This window comes from Hemiscyllium ocellatum, chromosome 26 (assembly GCF_020745735.1).
Source record: "Hemiscyllium ocellatum isolate sHemOce1 chromosome 26, sHemOce1.pat.X.cur, whole genome shotgun sequence".
NCBI classification, from domain to species: Eukaryota; Metazoa; Chordata; class Chondrichthyes; order Orectolobiformes; family Hemiscylliidae; genus Hemiscyllium; species Hemiscyllium ocellatum.
The window spans coordinates 34,179,715-34,200,233 of record NC_083426.1 but is presented as its reverse complement, the minus strand read 5'-3'; the positions used below and the strand labels follow the sequence as shown (position 1 = coordinate 34,200,233).

Below are 20,519 nucleotides of genomic sequence, written 5' to 3'. Positions count from 1 at the left end.
GAAGTGTTCCGAGGCGGAAGATGAGGCGTTATTCCTCCAGGCGTCTGGTGGTGAGGGTACGGCGGTGAAGGAGGCCCAGGACCTCCATGTCCTCGGCAGAGTGGAAGGGGGAGTTGAAATGTTGGGTCACGGGGCGCTATGGTTGATTGGTGCGGTTTATGTGAATTTAAAGCTAGTAAATGTAACCTTGCTCTTCAAGGAGGGAGGCAAAAAAAAACCTATAATTCAGATAGCCTGACTTCAGCAATTTGTAAAGTACTAGATACCTATTCTTTTGGATGTATTAACTAGGTCTTTAGAAAATCACAATATGGTTAGGCAGAGGCAATTTTGTTTTATTACATAAATATTATCTTTGATAAATTTCAATTTTTGAGGGTCTATCTTGCAGGGTAGCTAAGAAGGAACCAGCAAATGAAATAAATGTAGATTTTCATAAAGTATTCAAAAATCTCACACAAGAACTGGTTCCACAAGATTGGAGTTTTGGGAATTTGCAGTAATCCATTATCTTGGAGAAAAGTTTGGTTAATAAATGGAAAACCAGATAAAGGAATTGATCACTTATTTTCAGCTTAGAAAGTTGTAATCAATGGGTTAACGTTTGGGCCTCAGCTATTTACAATCTTTATCAATGGCTTAGATGAGAGATGATTGGTAGAATGCACTTAAGTTCAATGGATTTTAAAGGAATGAGAGATTTCTTTTTAAAATTATTTAATGAGATGTGAGCATTACTGGCTGGACCAGGATTTTCTGCCCTCACAAATTGTTCTCAAGACGACATCCGTGATCTGCCTTTTTGAACTACTTTAGCCCATCTGGTGTGGATATACCCACAATGCTGTTGGGAAATGAGTTCCAGGCTTCTGATTCAGTTTCCAATTAAAAGAATATGAACTAGGAGCAGGAGTAGGCAATTCAACCCATCCAGCCACTCCGCCATTCAATACAATCATGGCGGATCTCATTCCAGCCTCAATTCCATTTTCTGCCCACACTCAAACCTTTCAACACTTTATGAATTTTTAAAAATGGTTATCTCTTCTTTAAATTTGTTCAGTGATTTGTCCATAGGACAAGCTTTTCGTCTCTTGAATTAATCCAGTGAATGTTCTCTTAATTGTCTCCAATATAAAGACATCCTTTCTCAAGTAAAGAGACCAATCAAGCAGGCAGCTTTGCCCTAGATGGTGTTGAGTAAGTGGAAAGTAGAGTTTACTCCACCACACTCCTGACTAATGCCCTATGGATAAAGGACAGGATTGGAGAGACAGTAGGTGAGTTCCCAGCTTCTGACTGCAATTGTAGACACAGTATTTATATGATTGTCTAGTTTTTGGTCAATTGCAAGCCACCCCCGAGGATGCTGATTGTGGTTTAATCTGTGATGGTAATGCCTTTGAATATCGAGGAAGATTGTTAGATTCCCTTATGTTTGAAGTTGTCAGTGTCTTTTTGGCTTTTGTATATTGCAAACAGTCTATTTATTGTGTATTTTCAGCCCATGCTTGAACGTTGCCTAGATCTGCTTGCATATAGACTGAAGGGATGAATATAGAACATAGAACATAGAAAGATACAGCGCAGTACAGGCCCTTCGGCCCTCGATGTTGCGCCGACCGAATCCTACCTAACCTACACTAGCCCAATAACTTCCAAATGCCTATCCAATGCCCGCTTAAATGACCATAAAGAAGGAGAGTTCACCACTGCTACTGGCAGGGCATTCCATGAACTCACAACCCGCTGTGTAAATAATCTACCCCTAACATCTGTCCTATACCTACCACCCCTTAATTTAAAGCTGTGTCCCCTAGTAACACCTGACTCCATTAGCGGTAAAAGGTTCTCAGTGTCGACCCTATCTAAACCCCTAATCATCTTATACACCTCTATCAAATCTCCCCTAAACCTTCTCTTCTCCAATGAGAACAGCCCCAAGTGCCTCAGCCTTTCCTCATAAGATTTTCCTACCATTCCAGGCAACATCCTGGTAAACCTCCTCTGCACTCGTTCCAATGCCTCCACATCCTTCCTATAGTATGGCGACCAAAACTGCACACAATACTCCAGATGAGGCCGCACCAGAGTCTTATACAGTTGCAACATGACCTCAGGACTCCGGAACTCAATTCCTCTACCAATAAAGCCCAGTACACCATATGCCTTCCTCACAGCACTATTTACCTGGGTGGCAACTTTCAGAGATCTGTGTACATGGACACCAAGATCCCTCTGCTCATCCACACTACCAAGTAGCCTACCATTTGCCCAGTAATCCATCATCTTGTTACTCCTACCAAAGTGAATGACTTCACACTTAGCTACATTGAATTCCATTTGCCACCTTTCTGCCCAGCTCTGCAACTTATCTATATCCCGCTGTAACCTACCACTTCCTTCCTCACTATCCACAACTCCACTGACTTTTGTGTCATCCGCAAACTTGCTTACCCAGCTTTCAAGCCCTTCCTCTAGATCATTTATAAAGATAACAAAAAGCAATGGTCCCAAAACAGATCCTTGTGGTACACCGCTAGTAACTGCACTCCAAGATGAACTTAGTCCATCAACTACTACCCTCTGTCTCCTTCCAGCCAGCCAATTCCTAATCCAAACCTCTAATGTATCCTCAATGCCATACCTCCGTAGTTTTAGCATTAGCCTACCATGGGGAACCTTATCGAACGCCTTACTAAAATCCATATACACAACATCTACTGCTTTACCCTCGTCCACTTCCTTAGTCACCTTCTCAAAGAACTCAATAAGGTTTGTGAGGCACGACCTGCCCTTCACAAAACCATGCTGGCTATCCTTGATCACGTTATTCCTATCCAGATGTTCATAAATCTTATCCCTTACCATTCTCTCTAAGACTTTGCCCACCACTGAAGTCAGACTCACTGGCCTATAGTTACTAGGGCTATCCCTACTCCCTTTCTTGAACAAGGGGACCACATTCGCTATCCTCCAGTCCTCTGGTACTATTCCCGTTGACAATGACGACATAAAAATCCAGGCCAATGGCTCTGCTATCTCCTCCCTAGCTTCCCATAGGATCCTAGGGTAAATGCCATCAGGCCCAGGAGACTAATCTATTTTCATCCTCTCCAATATTCCCAGAACCTCTTCCCTGCATATTTCCAGGCCATCCATTCTAATCATTTGTGACTCCATATTCACGTCAGCAACAGTGTCCTGTTCCTGAGTGAATACTGATGAAAAGTATTGATTTAGTGTCTCTCCAATCTCCTCCGCCTCCACACACAACTTCCCACTACTATCCTTGACTGGACCGATACCTACCCTAGTCATCCTTTTATTCCTGACATACCTATAGAAAGCCTTTGGGTTTTCCCTAATCCTACCAGCTAAAGACTTTTCATGTCCCCTTCTCGCTTCTCTTAGCTCTCTCTTTAGATTCTTCCTGGCTACCTTATAACTCTCTATCGCCCCAACTGAACCTTCACGCCTCATCTTTACATATGCCGCCTTCTTCCCTTTCACAAGGGATTCCAATTCCTTACTAAACCACGGCTGCCTCACAAGGCCCCTTACACCATGCCTGACTGGTACATACTTATCGAGGACACGTAGTAGCTGCTCCTTGAACAATCCCCACATCTCATTAGTGTTCTTCTCTTGAAGCCTGTTTTTCCAATCCACACATCCTAAGTCATGCCTCACTGCATCATAATTTCCCTGCCCCCAGCTATAACTCTTGCCCTGCGGCGCACACTTATCCCTCTCCATCACTAAAGTAAAAGTCACCGAGTTGTGGTCACTGTCCCTGAAGTGCTCACCTACCTCCAAGTCTAACACCTGGCCTGGTTCATTACCTAGAACCAATCCAGTATAGCCTCACCTCTTGTTGGCCTGTCTACATAGCCTCACCTCTTGTTGGCCTGTCTACATATGTTATGTTCTTTTTTGTCGACAAGTTACACCTAGCTTTTTGAAGAGTTTTTCGCCACAAGAGCCCATGAGCTTTCTCACTGCATCTTATCAATCTCATCTTATTAACTCCCTACCTTGTCCCAGTGGCATTCCATTCATTGGATTCGATCCCTATGTCACTGTGCGCTACTCTTGGAACAACCTGCCACTCAGTGCATGTCAGCCAAAAGACCAACATTCACATTCCCTTAGCCATATTGAAAATCAGACTCAAAATGTGTGGCACTGGAAAAGCATAGCCAGTCAGGCAGCATCCAAGGAGCAGAAGAGACGATGTTTCGAGCATAAGCTCTTCATCAGGAATGTCCATATTGAAAAGCACTCATTCCAAAGCTGGCTTGTTTAGTTTTAGACACAGTGTATAAATGTCAGAGAAATGGAAGACAGCATTGCGATTCTCCAGCAGGGGGCTGGAGAAACTGATGGTTGGGGTGGTGAGGAAGTAAGTCTCCTTTGAGGATTGGCTAAGGAGGCCATGATATCAGCCCATTGCGACCTGGTCTGAGGTTGTATCCTGGGTCATGGCAGAGCGGGTCAGGCAGCACCTAAGAAGCAGAAGAATCAATGTTTCAGGCAAAAGCTCTTCATCAGGATTCATGATGATGGGCTTATGCCCGAAACATTGATTCTCTTGCTCCTTGGATGCTGCCTGACCTGCTGTGTTTTTCCAGAGCCACACTCTCGACTCTGATCTCCAGCATCTGCAGTCCTTACTTTCTCCTGGGTTGGTGCAGCCTTCATAATGCAGAGGGACAACCAGCTGGAAGAGGGTCAGTGATTTTCTCTAAATCCCCAGGACAGGTGCTACACTCTTTGCTCTGCCACCTGACACTCATTCCAACTCTGTGACTGCACACACCTCCAACCAAGGCTCATGTTCTGACATGCACAATACTGCCTGCATTCGCTTTCACCAATCACCCCAATGTCCCGCACGACTAACCCTGTATGGCCTCTGCACTGCCTCCTCGCTCAGCATGGACACCTCCCCACCTGCAGCAGCAGCCATGCCACCCACTTTCAGCTCTCCCAATCCTTCCCAATTGTCCATTCTTAGGAGAATGTGGCCTACAATAGGACAGAAAGAACTTGGAGGAGTGGCCGATATCAGACCCCTCATTGCCTATGAGTGGAGAATCCTTTTACTTGTAGAAGGGGACTGGGACTATACCTGGGTTTATGATATCCACCTCCCACTCTTCATTTCACTCTTACACTCACAGTAGCCCCACTTTCAGTAGTATTCACTGTACATTATTTTTAACCATTGTCTGTGACACACTCTCTCCTTTGTCTCGTGAAGGTGCCAACAGCAAGTTCAGGATCCTGGTGGAGAATTGGCTCCATCAGACACCATGTCTTCAACCTGAGAAGACCAGAGTACTGGGGCCTCAGAGAAATCATTGGCAAGGCTGCCTCCTACACCCCAACAGCTCAGATACTGGCACCTCATTGGAAACATTTGGCTGAGAAAGTTCAGCCTGGTAGGCACCTCATTGCAAGAGCTCCAAAACTAGCAGAGCAAAGAACCTGCAGGCTGCTAGCACTTACAGGACTGGTGTAGACCAAGGGCACCTGCTCAGCCCGAGGCAGGAGAAAACCCTGTGGTGTAAGCAATCAGAACATTATCCACATCTTCAGGGAGGAAAGAAGTGGCAGACAGATAATGGTCACAATGGCCTTCATTGCTCAGAAGCTGTAGAATTGCAACTATACTATGGGGATCCTTCTGTCTAAGCATGCTATCCATGTGGCTGCCTGCATAAGCAGGAGGTTGTTTGTCATGGAGATCCAAGTCCAGCACCTTGTGGTCTGGGTGGAAAGGGGCATTTATCACTATTGCCATTTGTCCTCAGCAACAATGATGGTGAGATGGGCACAAGAATCCAGGCCATCTTCCTCAAAAGAGACAGGGTGGAGCCAGGATGGAGCCAGCCTGAGGAGGAAACACACACAGGCCCTGCAGAAGCCATCTGACTGATGGAGTTTTGTATATTTTGCTTTTTACCTCCCTCCATAATCTTGATATTTTTATACTTTGGTGAACTGTTTCTAAAGAGAAAAGTTCATTTAGATTCTTATCAGCAAAATTTTAAATACATCAGAATTTAGAATTCGTAGCTATTGGGGTCCATTTACAGCTTTTTTTCCCTGTATGTAACACGTTGCGTGAGATCTCATGTAGTGGTTACTATAGCAATTCCCTTCTTTGCCTAAACGTAAACAATTTCTAATAAAGAGACAAAAAAGATGGTGACAATAAAGACCCCTGAGCTTGCCATTTTCCATAAGTTGACAAGGAATTATCTGGCTCCATATGCATCGTATTAATAATGCAGTGTTTTAAAAAAAAATTAAAGTTTTGTTCTCAGCAAGAAAAATAGCCTTCACATGAAGGTGGGCCAGGGGACAACAGTTTATTCTGACATCATGAATGGTTGTCCCGTACTAAAAGGACTAACACAAGTAATTGACATCACATAGATTGCCAGCTCAAAACTAGGAAATATCAACAAGTGCTCAGAGGTAAGCAGCAGTCCCCATTAAATGGTGCAACTCAACAGACAGCTGCATCCTCAAGATAAAAGATGAACCATAAGAGGAGCAAGGCGACCAATGAAGAATTTCCTAACGCTTCAGCTAGAGAGCAAGATGCTACCTTTCCAACCATACTGAGACTTATGCACTCTGTGCCAATTAGCCAGTCATTATCTGTTATCAGTGAATTATCTTCAATTGTCCAAGATCATACCCTTGATTTATCTGATGAACTAATGAATCATATCTAAACCATAGCTTGTTATTAAGTTTAGAACATAGAACATAGAACAATACAGCACAGAACAGGCCCTTCGGCCCACGATGTTGTGTCGAACATCTATCCTAGATTAAGCACCCATCCATGTACCTATCCAATTGCCACTTAAAGGTCGCCAATGATTCTGACTCTACCACTCCCACGGGCAGCGCATTCCATGCCCCCACCACTCTCTGGGTAAAGAACCCACCCCTGACATCTCCCCTATACCTTCCACCCTTCACCTTAAATTTATGTCCCCTTGTAACAGTCTGTTGTACCCGGGGAAAAAGTTTCTGACTGTCTACTCTATCTATTCCTCTGATCATCTTACAAACCTCTATCAAGTCACCCCTCATCCTTCGCTGTTCCAACGAGAAAAGGCCAAGAACTCTCAACCTATCCTCGTGCGACCTATTCTCCATTCCAGGCAACATCCTGGTAAATCTTCTCTGCACCCTCTCCAAAGCTTCCACATCTTTCCTAAAGTGAGGCAACCAGAACTGCACACAGTACTCCAAATGTGGCCTAACCAAAGTCCTGTACAGCTGCAACATCACTTCACGACTCTTGAATTCAATCCCTCTGCTAATGAACGCTAATACACCATAGGCCTTCTTACAAGCTCTATCCACCTGAGCGGCAACTTTCAAAGATCTATGTACATAGACCCTAAGAGTCCTCTGTTCCTCCACCTGACTAAGAACTCTACCGTTAACCCTGTATTCCGCATTCTTATTTGTTCTTCCAAAATGGACAACCTCACACTTGGCAGGGTTGAACTCCATCTGCCACTCCTCAGCCCAGCTCTGCATCATATCTAAGTCCCTTTGCAGCCGACAACAGCCCTCCTCACTGTCCACAACTCCACCAATCTTCGTATCATCTGCAAATTTACTGACCCACCCTTCGACTCCCTCATCCAAGTCATTAATAAAAATAACAAACAGCAGAGGACCCAGAACTGATCCCTGCAGAACTCCACTTGTAACTGGGCTCCAGGCTGAATATTTACCATCTACCACCACTCTCTGACTTCGACCGGTTAGCCAGTTTTCTATCCAATTGGCCAAATTTCCCTCTATCCCATGCCTCCTGACTTTCCGCATAAGCCTACCATGGGGAACCTTATCAAATGCCTTACTAAAATCCATGTACACTACATCCACTGCTGACTTGTAAGGCAAGATCTACCCTTCACAAATCCGTGCTGGCTGTCCCTAATCAAGCAGTGTCTTTCCAGATACTCATAAATCCTATCCCTCAGTACCCTTTCCATTACTTTGCCTACCACAGAAGTAAGACTAACTGGCCTGTAATTCCAGGGGTTATCCCTATTCCCTTTTTTGAACGGGGCACAACATTCGCTACTCTCCAGTCCCCTGGTACCACCCCCGTTGACAGTGAAGACGAAAAGATCATTGCCAACGGTACTGCAATTTCCTCTCTTGCTTCCCACATAATCCTAGGATATATCCCGTCAGGCCTGGGGGACTTGTCTATCCTCAAGTTGCTCAAAATGTCCAACACATCTTCCTTCCTAACAAGTATCTCTTCTAGCTTACCAGTCCGTTTCACACTCTCCTCTTCAACAATACGGTCCCTCTCGTTCATAAATACTGAAGAAAAGTACTCATTCAAGACCTCTCCTATCTCTTCCGACTCTATACACAATCTCCCACTACTGTCCTTGATCTGACCTACCCTCGTTCTCGTCATTCTCATGTTTCTCACATACGCATAAAATGCCTTGGGGTTATCCTTGATCCTATCTGCCAAGGATTTTTCATGCCCTCTCTTAGCTCTCCTAATCCCTTTCTTCAGGTCCCTTCTGGCTATCCTGTATCCCTCCACTGCCCTGTCCGAACCCTGTTTCCTCAACCTTATGTAAGCCTCCTTCTTCCTCTTTACTAGACATTCAACCTCCCTCGTCAACCAAGGCTCCCTCACACGACCATTTCTTTCCTGCCTGATAGGTACATACGTATCAAGGACACGTCGTATCTGCTCCTTGAAAAAGTTCCACATTTTCACCACATCCTTCCCTGACAGCCTATGCTGCCAACTTATGCTCCTCCTGTCTTACAGCATCGTAATTTCCCTTCCCCCAATTGTAAAATCTACCCTGTTGTGCGCACCTATCTTTCTCCATAACCAAGGTGAAAGTCATAGAATTGTGGTCACCATCACCAAAATGTTCACCCACTAACAAGCCCATCACTTGTCCCGGTTCATTACCGAGTACCAAATCCAATATGGCCTCCCCTCTGGTTGGACAATCTACATACTGAGTTAGAAAAGCTTCCTGGACACACTGCACAAACACCGCCCCATCCAATCTACTTGATCTAAAGAGCTTCCAATCAATATTTGGGAAGTTGAAGTCGCCCATGACTACTACCCTGTGGCTTCTGCACCTTTCCAAAATCTGTTTCCCAATCTGTTTCTCCACATCTCTGCTGCTATTGGGGGGCCTATAGTAAACACCCAACAAGGTGACTGCACCTTTCCTATTTCTGACTTCAGCCCATACTACCTCCAAAGGCAGATCCCCCTCAAACTTCCTTTCTGCAGCCGTTATACCATTTCTAATTAGCAATGCCATCCCCCCTCCTTTTTTACCACCCTCCCTAATCTTACTGAAACATCTGTAACCAGGAACCTCCAACAACCATTCCTGACCCTCATCTATCCATGTTTCCGTGATGGCCACAACATCGTAGTCCCAGGTACCGATCCACGCCTTAAGTTCACCCACCTTATTTCTGATACTCCTTGCGTTGAAGTATACACACTTGAGCCCATCTCTGTTTGTTAAGAACCAATCTGAACATTCAAAGGTTCAACTTTGTATTTTAACTGTGGTCCTGAACCCCCAGAATTGAGCACATTGTTAATAAATACAATGCTGTTAGACTTACTTCCTACACTGAGATATGCACTTGAGTATCCAGCTCCAGCTGAAATGATATACACTCCTTTGTCTACATGATGTACGTTTTTTATGATTAATCTTTGTGTCAAACCATCAGGGGAGACCTTCATTTCATATTTATCACTGTTTTCCAGTGGTATCTTCTTGTATGACCATTCTGCTGGAAGAGGTAATGAAATAGTGCACTCAAAAATTGCATCTTCTCCTTCCTTGCATTTGACGTCTTGTAATTTGTGTATAAAGTCCACTGGGATAACTACAATAACAAAAAAAAATGCAATGCAATTAATCACAACAAAGGTACTTCATTGGAATAAAATAATTGTTTAATTTAAAATAATGACACTTACGATTGATATCCACTACTGTTGCAAAAACCTCTGTATCTTCAACATTTACTTTGTACAATCCAACATCATCAAGATGGAGATCTTTAATACAGAAGGTATATCTTTTGCCAACATGCTTGAGGTGATGTTTTTGATCCTTGTCCAATGAATGTGGGATAAGTTTTCCATCCTTTAATGAGCACCACAAAAGGTTTATTGCTGAATCAATGCACAAGTACTGTTTTTCTGTTTCTAAATTTGTTTTCATTAGGTATTTGTACTGTGCATTCTAACCTTATGTAAATGAAACTATTGTCCAAACGTTGTATTGTCCAGCCCAGAGACAGAAACAAAAAAAATCCAAAAATTACCAGGCACCTAATACACTAGAATTGAAAATGTCTATGACATTGCAAAAATACAAAATCAGGCCCTTTTAACTGCATTTGGTACTTGGAAAGGGACACAAAAGATTAAAGCAAGGAAAAAAGCAAGTAACGAAAAATGCCACAGATTATATGACTACAGATACAGTGCTTCAAAATTGGTTTTTGAAACATTGATTTTTGTACAACTCAATCATTTGTAGAACATGATGTAAATCACAGTGGTTAGCACTGCTGCCTCATAGTGCTAGGGACCTAGGTTCAATTCCTGCCTGGAGTGATTGTCTGTGTGGAATTTGCACAATTCTCCCTGTGTCTATGTTGGTTTCTTCCTACAATCTAATGATGTGCAGGTCAGGTGAATTGGCTATGCTAAGTTTCCCATAATGTGAGGTGCATTATCAGAGGGAAATGAGTCTGGGTGAGTTACTTTTCAAAGGGTTGGTGTGGACTTGTTGGGACAAATGGTTAGTTTCCACACTAGGGAATCTAATCGAATCTGAATTTTAAAAATTTGGACTATTTGGCTGATGTGATGTGGCGCCAGGCTAATTTTTGCCATTGTGTGTTATTCCACTCCTACATGCCAAAACACCTTTGATCTATCTGACTAACCTGCCTGTGGCTCAACTGCCCAACCCAAAAGTAGCTAAAATCCAGCATTGAATTGATTGTGAAGTGGCTGGTTCAGAGACACTTGTGTGCCAATCAGCATAATCAGCAAATGATAGAGCTAAGTGAGCCCAAAACCAACAGATGAGATCTAAGCACTGCAGTTCTGCCACCTCCAGGAGAACAGTGCTGGACAATTAAACAACTCCATAATGAAAGAGCACAGTGCATCAAACCAAAAGATAAGGCTGTAGCATTCACAATAATCTTCAGCCAGAAGTTCTGAGTGTATAATCCATCTCAGCCTTCTTCAATGGTTCGCAGCATTACAGATACCAGTCTTCATTCGATTTGATTCACTGTTTGATATTAAGAAACAGTTGGAGACACCGGATACTGTAAAGGTTATGGACCTTGACAACATTCTGGCAATAGTTTGAAGAATTGTGCCCCAGAACCTGCGGCCTCCTAGCCAAGCTCTTCCTATGTAGTTACAACACTGGCATCTTTCTGACAATGTAGAAAATTGCCCAGGTATGTCCTGTATGCAAAAAAAAGGACAAATTCTAGCCAATTACCATCCCATCAGTTTACTCTTTATGATCAGTAAAATGATTAAAGGTGTCATCAATAGTGCTATTAAGCAGCACCTGCTCAGCAATGCTCAGTTTGGGTTTCATCAGGGCCACTCAGCTCCTGACTTCATTATAGCCTGGGTTCAAACATGGACAAAAGAGCTGAATTCTAGAGGTGAGGTGAGAGTGACAGCCTTGACATCAAACATGCCTGGTGTGGCATCAAAGATCCCTGGCAAAACTGGAATCAGTGAGAGTCTGGGGATAATGTTTCTGGTGGTTGGAGTTGTATCTGACAGATAGGAAGTTGGCCATTCTTGTTGGATGCCAATCACCTTAGCTCCAGGGCAGGAGTTCCTCAGGGTAGTGTCGCATGCCCAACTACCTTCAGATGCTTCATCAATTACCTTCCTTCTATTGTAATGTGAGAGTGGGAATGCTCAATGATGATTGCACAATGTTCAGCATGATTCATGATTCCTCAGATCAGTCCAAGTTCAAATGCAATAATATCTGGATAATATCCAGGCTTGGGCTGACAAGTGGCAAGTAACATTTGGGCCACAGAAATACCAGGCAGTGACCATTAACAATAAGAGATGACCTACCCACTGCTCTTTGACATTCAATGGCATTATTGTCATTGGTTCTGCCACTATCAACATCCTGGGGGTTACGATTGACCAGAAACCTAACTGGATTCACTAAATTATCACAATGACCACAAGAGCAAGTCAGAGACAAGGAATACTGTGGCGAGTAACTCACTTCTAACTCCCCAAAGCCTGTCCATCATCTTCAAGGCACAAGTCAGGACTGTGATAAAATACTCACCACTGACCTGGATGAGTGCAGCTCCAAGAACAGTCAAGAAGCATAACACCATCCAGGACAAAACAGCCCATTTGACTGGCATCACATCCATAAACATCCACTCTCTCCACCAAAAATCTCTATAGCAACAGTGTAGACTGTTTGCAAGATGCACTGCAGAAATTCACCAAAGCTCTTTAGGATATTCCAAACCCATGACTATTTCCATCTAGAAAGATAAGGGCAGCAGGTATGTGGGAACACTATCACCTTCAAGTTCCTCTCCAAGCTACCATCCTGACTCAGAAATATGTCACACTTCCTTCACTGTTGCTGGATCAAAATCCTGGAATTCCCTCACGAGTGGCATTGTGAGTGAATCCACAGCAGGTGAACTGCAGGGGTTCAAGAAGGCAGCTCACCACTACCTTCTTAAGGGCAACTAGAGAGAGGAAATAAGTGCTGGCTAGCTGGCAACCCTCACATCTCAATGAATAAAAACATCCCCGGAACTGCACTGTCACAAAAGGATTGGTCACCAAGTTACTGAAGCATTTGATTACATAATATAATTAATTAGCATCTAGGTGCAAAATGATATGCATTACAAATAACAGAAAAACATAAATGTTTTGGTCCATCTCTGATAAATGATATATTCATGCTGTAAGTTCATTCGGTCAAAAGAAATATTCACCTTGTATAAATAAATATTTAAGTCGGGACTTTTGAGTTCCATATCAAATCCAAAGCTAGCTGATCCATCTGACTTTGTTTCAACATGTTTCAGATTGCTAATTTCTTTCACGTACTAGAAATACAAAGAGAAGGTTAAGGAAATAAGTTAGAGGATATGCTAATCTATAATACATCTATCCACTAAAGTTATTAATTCAAAGACTCTGCACTCAAAAGACTGGAAAATATCTTTACTTTCATAGTGCGGATTAGGAGACACCCCACTTTAACCAAAGTTAGGCAAATCTCCCAATCATGTTTAAATCTTTATAACTTGGCCTTCAGCCTGAGTGTAATCTCCTCTCTGTTTTGTGTATACAAAGCAGTAGAAACTTCCCGATTTCATCCATTTGCTCTCTTTATTTCTCAAATTATTGCATACCGATCCTGCCTACGATGATTAATGATTTTAGGAAAGCTTAAGACTCAGTGCTACAATAGCTTGCTATGGACATTTTTCCCCTCAAATTTACACCAGTACAACACGAATTGCATGAGCCTTGTATACTTTAGATAGCTATCTTCTAGACCAGTAACTTCATTTTGTATTTTTTGACTATATTGATTAAAATGTAACAATTTATAAAAAACAATATTCTTCATGTCAATTGCTTTGTCATGTTTTATAGCGGTGAACATCTCTCTCTCTCTCTCTGCTTCCCTCCCACCCTTTCGCTTTTATTCATAAAGCATCTAGTCTTGTCATGAAGAGAATTCAGAAGATTCAATCTTCCATTTTATCCTAAATTAAATATTCAGCTCCAAAGTACAACAATATGATTAGCCACATATTTGTTACATAACTGAGATAAGTTCTGTTTCACCAGCAAGGCGAGATAATAGCAGGGAAACATTTCAAGGAGATATTTTTTAAAAACTAATTTGTAGTAACAGCCACCAGCTTAAAGAGATAGATTACCTGTGCTTGCTTTTCCTCTCTGTCCTTTTTCATTTGCTTCAGTTTTGTTAACATGCCACGGAAGTCAGTGAGGCCATACTCCATGCAAATCCTTTCATAGTCTTTCTTGTCAGCGTGCATGAGAATTTCCCAGACTTTTTCATCTGGAACTTTCTGTTCTTTTTTTACAGGCGGCGAAGCACTGCACAATGTGTCAATTTAATATGTAAAGTGTAATAAATTCATTTTTTTATATATGACACTGTAAGGCACATATGCTGTGTTAAATAAATCAGGCAACATTTTAACACAGAACTTAGTACAGTATAGTACAGGAATAGACCCTTCGGTTCACAATATTGTGCTGAGCATGATGAAAATGTTGAGGTCTCTGACAGTGTGCTTTAATTCACAAAGAGCTGGGCCTTGACTTTCCATCAAACATTGTCAATACTTTGTATAATGTTTGAGTTGGATCAAAGGGTCTGATCACACACACACACACACACACACACACACACACACACACACACACTCTCCTATTTGGTATCTTCAGGATAAAAGATATTTGTGCCATTGAAAGTGACCACTGCACCAAGTATTTTTCTACCAGCTTTTATCACGTGGCCTTAAGTCAGGCAGAGTTTCTTTACTTTCCAGAAAAAAGTTACAAGTTATACATTCAGATGGCCTTACTTATTATTAACCTCTCATTAGGTCTATGAAAAGAAAAGAGAATGAGCATTCTGATCTTCTATACTCTCAGACTCCTTTGGTCTGGGAAAAGGACCGGCAGAACAATCTGCATTGGCTGGATTGGATCCGTGGTGTTCATGCATTGATACTTGCATACCTGTAACTGCAGATACAAGGTATGCGATGTGTATGTGTGTATAGAATTCATGTTCCTAGTATCAAAGGAATCCAGGAAACAAAATCCATTTGCTGTAAATAGTATATGCAAAACCTGATTGATAGGTATGCTAAAATCTTCCATGGAAAGAGTTAACTACATACAATATATTATGCATTTCTTTGAGCTGCAGACAATAAGTCATAACAACAGAATCTGCTGACGCACATTTCACCTGCTGACATTTCTACAACTCCCTGGTTGAGTTCCCAGATCAACAAAGAATTAATTAGTGTACAGCACTGTGCAATCTCCTACAAAAATGTTGACAGAAGGTTGGCATTTTCATTGACAATAATTATCAGTTGAATCCTGACATTTTTCTGACCTCTACCTGGTCAATAATAATTTATTACACCATGAATGAAAAATTGGGTTCTGGGGCATACACTCAAATTCCACCATAGCAGATGGTGAATTTTAAATTCAATAAAATCTAGAATTAAACGCTGGCCTTTGCCAGTTGTAGAAACATCTCGTTTATTAATGTCCTTTAGAAAATGAAATCTGCCATCTCTATCCAATACATGTGATTCGGCACCCCTAGCAACGTGTAGTTGCCTCTTCATCACCCTCTGGGCATTAAGGATAGGCAATAAACAACCTATTCAGTGACACCCAAAAAATCCAAATCATGGGCAGTATAATTTACAGTATGTTAAATTGAAAAATGTACAAATAAATCCTTGTTTTGCTTTGAAGGGATATTTGGGTTTGGTGTGAGGCAACAGGAAAGTATTACATTTCATGCACTTGCAATGGAAAAGTACAATGGAAGGGATATGGAGGGTAAAAGGAGCAGATTAGGGTATTATGCTGGAAATAGTCGTTTGAGAATAATTATGTTAACCGCTGAAGTAATTTATGATCTTGGAATCAATTCACATCACCTACTGTTTTCCCAGCACATGCTGAGAGCTTTGTTCACTTATAGTTTCTTTCTTTTCCTCTTAGTTGCTCTCACTGTAAATTCCAACTAGTGGCACCATTTCATCATGCAGCATAACATGTATTAAGGCTTATCTGCTCTGTCAAATTGGCATAAAAAAATCCCACAACATAATTTTCAAGAAGCACAGGAGAGTTATTCTCAGTGTTTGGGCCAATATATTTCTATCTCAAAATCAACACCACAGATAATTGGTAACTCATTCATTATTGCACTACTGACAGTGAGAGTTTGCTCTGAGCAAATACACTGCTGTGTTTAATTGCAAGCGTAACGGCACTTTAAAAGTAATGTATTAGTTATAAGATACTTTTTGACATTTGGTAATCATGAATGTGATATTAAAATGCAAGTCTTTCTTTTCCTTCCTTTTAAGCATTTTTATTTCAGAATGCAATATTATATTCATTGATTGTTACATTTTATCCTTAAATATCTTACCGTTTTTTCAACATCTTCCGAAAGTCTGTAGGGTCTGTATTTTTACCTGTAGAGAATAGAATCCAAAGAACGTAATGTGTTTAATAAAAAGGCTTTAAATTATTAGGTATTTGAACTCTATATACATAGGGCTATTTTGTCCTCAATCTAAGTTTGTTATCTCAGCATGATGTGGTTTGCCGATTAAAGAATTGTAGTTCCACTTCTGAACTCTGCCATTATCAGCTGCAATATTCCAGAACTGGCTACTGTCCTCCCATGAAATGCACAATGCACTTGGTTACCAGACCTGCACACAAAACTCCAGATGTTCTTTAACTAGTGATTTGTGCAGTTCTAGCAAGACATTCTTGCTTTTGTATTCAATACTTCGAACAATGATGAAAGAGTGCCATTTGCCTTTTATAACCTTATCCAGCTGTTCAGTCACCTTCAGGGATCTGTGGACATGCACTTCAATGTCTCTCACTTCCTCTATCCTGCTCAGCACTCTCCTGTTTATTGTGTATTTTCTTATTTCCTTTAACATCCCCAAATGCATAACTTCAAACTTCTCTGGATTGAATTCCATATGCTATTGTTCTACCCACTCAACCAAACCATTGATATCATCCTTCACTTAACAGCAATCCTCTTGATAATGAGTTACCTGGCCAATTATGCCTTTCATGCCTAAGTTTAAGACATTAAAATCTTCTAAGAACAATGAGGGACCCAAAAGTGAACCCTCTAGGCCACCACAGAAGACTGCAAACTGCTTTCTGTTGCCAAAAACTATTACACCTTGATCCCTGTCACTCAGCCAGTTTTGCACCCCCTTTCCCTTGTATTATAACATAAGAACTAGAAATAGAAGTAAGCAATTCAACCCTTGAACCTTTTCCACCATTCAATATGATCATAACTGATCTCGTTCCCTGGCCTCAAATCCACTTTCCTCCCTGTTGCCCATAATCCATTATCCTAGTATTAATTGAAATTCTGACTATCTCCACCTTAAATTTATTTAGTGTCTTGGCATCCTGAGGTAGTGAATTCCATAGCAATTATTCCTCATCATTGAATCTGCCACCCCTTAGCCAGAACTGATAATCTCTTGTTCTTTATTGCTCCAGAAGGGGAACATCTGCTTTACATCTACCTTTTCAATCCTCTTTAGCACCTTATCTACATCAATTAAATCGCCTTTGATTCTTCTCAACTCTACCAGGTGCAGGCCTCATCTCTCCTCATAAAACAAGTCTTTCAGCTATGGAATTAGCTGCAAATGTGTTGCTGGTCAAAGCACAGCAGGTTAGGCAGCATCTCAGGAATAGAGAATTCGACGTTTCGAGCATAAGCCCTTCATCAGGAATAAGAGAGAGAGCCAAGCAGGCTGAGATAAAAGGTAGGGAGGAGGGACTAGGGGGAGGGGCGATGGAGGTGGGATAGGTGGAAGGAGGTCAAGGTGAGGGTGATAGGCCGGAGTGGGGTGGGGGCGGAGAGGTCAGGAAGAGGATTGCAGGTTAGGAGGGCGGTGCTGAGTTGAGGGAACCGACTGAGACACGGTGGGGGGAGGGGAAATGAGGAAGCTGGAGAAATCTGAATTCATACCTTGTGGTTGGAGGGTTCCCAGGCGGAAGATGAGGCGCTCCTCCTCATCTTCCGCCTGGGAACCCTCCAACCACAAGGTATGAATTCAGATTTCTCCAGCTTCCTCATTTCCCCTCCCCCCACCTTGTCTCAGTCGGTTCCCTCAACTCAGCACCGCCCTCCTAACCTGCAATCCTCTTCCTGACCTCTCCGCCCCCACCCCACTCCGGCCTATCACCCTCACCTTGACCTCCTTCCACCTATCCCACCTCCATCGCCCCTCCCCCTAGTCCCTCCTCCCTACCTTTTATCTCAGCCTGCTTGGCTCTCTCTCTTATTCCTGATGAAGGGCTTATGCTCGAAACGTCGAATTCTCTATTCCTGAGATGCTGCCTAACCTGCTGTGCTTTGACCAGCAACACATTTGCAGCTGTGATCTCCAGCATCTGCAGACCTCATTTTTTACTTACAGCTATGGAATTAACCTCATGAACCTGCTCTGACCTACCTCCAAAGCATTTCAAGGGCTGTAATTTTTCTGACAAGTCTGCTATCCGGGACCTGTCAAATGCCTTACTAAGGTCCATATAGACAACATTCACTGCATAACCCTCATTAGTCCTGCTTGTTACTTCCTCAAAATATTCAACAAAGTTAATAAGACACAATCATCACTTAACAAAACCAAATTAATCCAAACCTTGCTGAGTAACAGTAACAGACTAATTGGCCTATCACTATTTCACCTTTCCCTCACACTCATAATGGTATTGTGTTATATTAATGATTTCAGCCAGTTTTATTTGGAATTATGCATAATCAAGTAAGATAAGTCGGAAAGTGCATTTCTCTTGCATATGCTCACCTTGTATTTCTCCAGGCTTTTTCATTTTCTTCTTGTAACCAACTAATTAAGAAAATGTATATCAGTATCAAACAATGAGAAGATAAAGATATTATTTAAAATTCAGAAATGTTAAAGCAAAGAAAACAAATGTAGTTTTGTACTCTGCAGTCATACATTCAATAAATATATGAACAGTACAAAAATAGCACTTCCTGAAGTTGATGTGAGAATTATAAACATAATCAATTATGAAGATTAGTGGCAAGTTACCTTCTCATGGACTAAAATGGTAACATTTAGTTGAATATATTCAGTAGAAACAGCAATTTGGGGAATTTAAAATTAGGTTATCAGTGTTGTTTGCTTCAGGTAAAATGCTAGTTTGGGGGAAAAAAATAGCAATCACGTTTGATATCCATCAAGACTTTTCTATTGACCTTGTTGGAAACAAGGATTTCTTCTGCAAACAGTGGATATAACATGACCAGCAGGATAAAGTAATTTCCATTGGGACCCTCAGAAATCTCCACATGTAGAAACATCATGGATCCAGAACCTAAAAATATTGACCCACGTGAATAATATCAAGATACTTATCAAAATAAAACCTGCAATACTACCAATATTTATATTGCCTAACTCTTTGCCTTCTGTGAATTTTGATGTTTCAAATGAATGAAAGCCTTGTTGTGGTTTCCACAAATCCAAAATGATAGCGAATTTTAACCACATTTACTTTAAGATTTAAATTATATACTATCAGCATAAATAAAAGACAATCTTTTTCCCAATGAAGTGCAACAAGAATAAAAATTATTCAAATTAGGGATTATCCCTCAGCTGATATAATAGGTTAATACGAACATGGAAATTACAACAGTTGCTGGAAAATTTTAGATTTCAAGAATGCATCTATGAAGTTACGTTGTGACTGGATTGAAGCTGCCTTGCAAAACAGATCATAATGGTAAGGTAGGGTAGCCCATAGCAAACTTCTGAGGGCTGAAGGGCCTGTTCATGTGCTGTAATTTTCCAAAATTGCCATTTATGAGTTATTTTGAGTTTATTCTACAACTGGAGTTATTTATCCTTTTTCCTACCAGCTCTAAAACACTTATTTTATTTGATAATGGTTTCCTATATTTTGTTTAAAATTACAACTGGGAGGTCAGCATCTCTGGCAAGGCTGGCATCCATTGCTGATCCCTAGCTATAGGTAGATCACCTCAGAAGACAGTTATGAGTCAACCAATTTGGTGCAGGATTTGAGAAATACGTAGGCCCGAGCAAGTGAGGACAGAAGGATTGCTTCCTAAAATGTATCAATAAACCAGTTGTATTGCCTATGTGATTATATTTCCTATAATAAGACTATTGTAGATACTGGAAATCTGAAACCAAAATAGAAAACGTTGGAGAAATTCAGCAGGTCTGCCAACATCTATAGAGAGAGAAAAAGAAAGTTATCATTTCAAGTCCAATATGGCCCTTCTTTTCTGAAAGAGTCACTTTAGACTTACAACGTTAACTTTGTTTCTGTCTCCACAGATGCTGCCAGACCAGAATATGTTTCCTGTTGTGTGCCACTTTTGTCCCTCGTTCAGGAAATGCTACTTCTGTTCATTGCCACAAGATGGTGAATCTGTTGAACATCGCATAGTTTTAAGAATTAAAGATTGCTCATATATGTTATTCACTGAAAAGGTTAATATTGAAGCATGTCACAATCATCATTCATGCTGATGATGATG

The 20,519-nt window shown here is 41.5% G+C and overlaps 1 protein-coding gene across 1 annotated transcript in view; it reads right to left on the bottom strand.

The window, feature by feature from the left end:
• The window catches only part of LOC132828115 (immunoglobulin-like and fibronectin type III domain-containing protein 1), a 66,712-nt gene that overhangs the window by 35,523 nt on the left and 10,670 nt on the right, over positions 1-20,519 (bottom strand). The window contains exons 5-10 of the mRNA XM_060845023.1: positions 18,787-18,828; positions 16,350-16,395; positions 14,068-14,248; positions 13,108-13,221; positions 10,046-10,214; positions 9,682-9,951 (exon numbers count right to left, since the gene is read on the bottom strand). Of these exons, the coding sequence (XP_060701006.1) occupies positions 9,682-9,951; positions 10,046-10,214; positions 13,108-13,221; positions 14,068-14,248; positions 16,350-16,395; positions 18,787-18,828 (822 nt within the window). The remainder of the gene's footprint in view (positions 1-9,681; positions 9,952-10,045; positions 10,215-13,107; positions 13,222-14,067; positions 14,249-16,349; positions 16,396-18,786; positions 18,829-20,519) is intronic.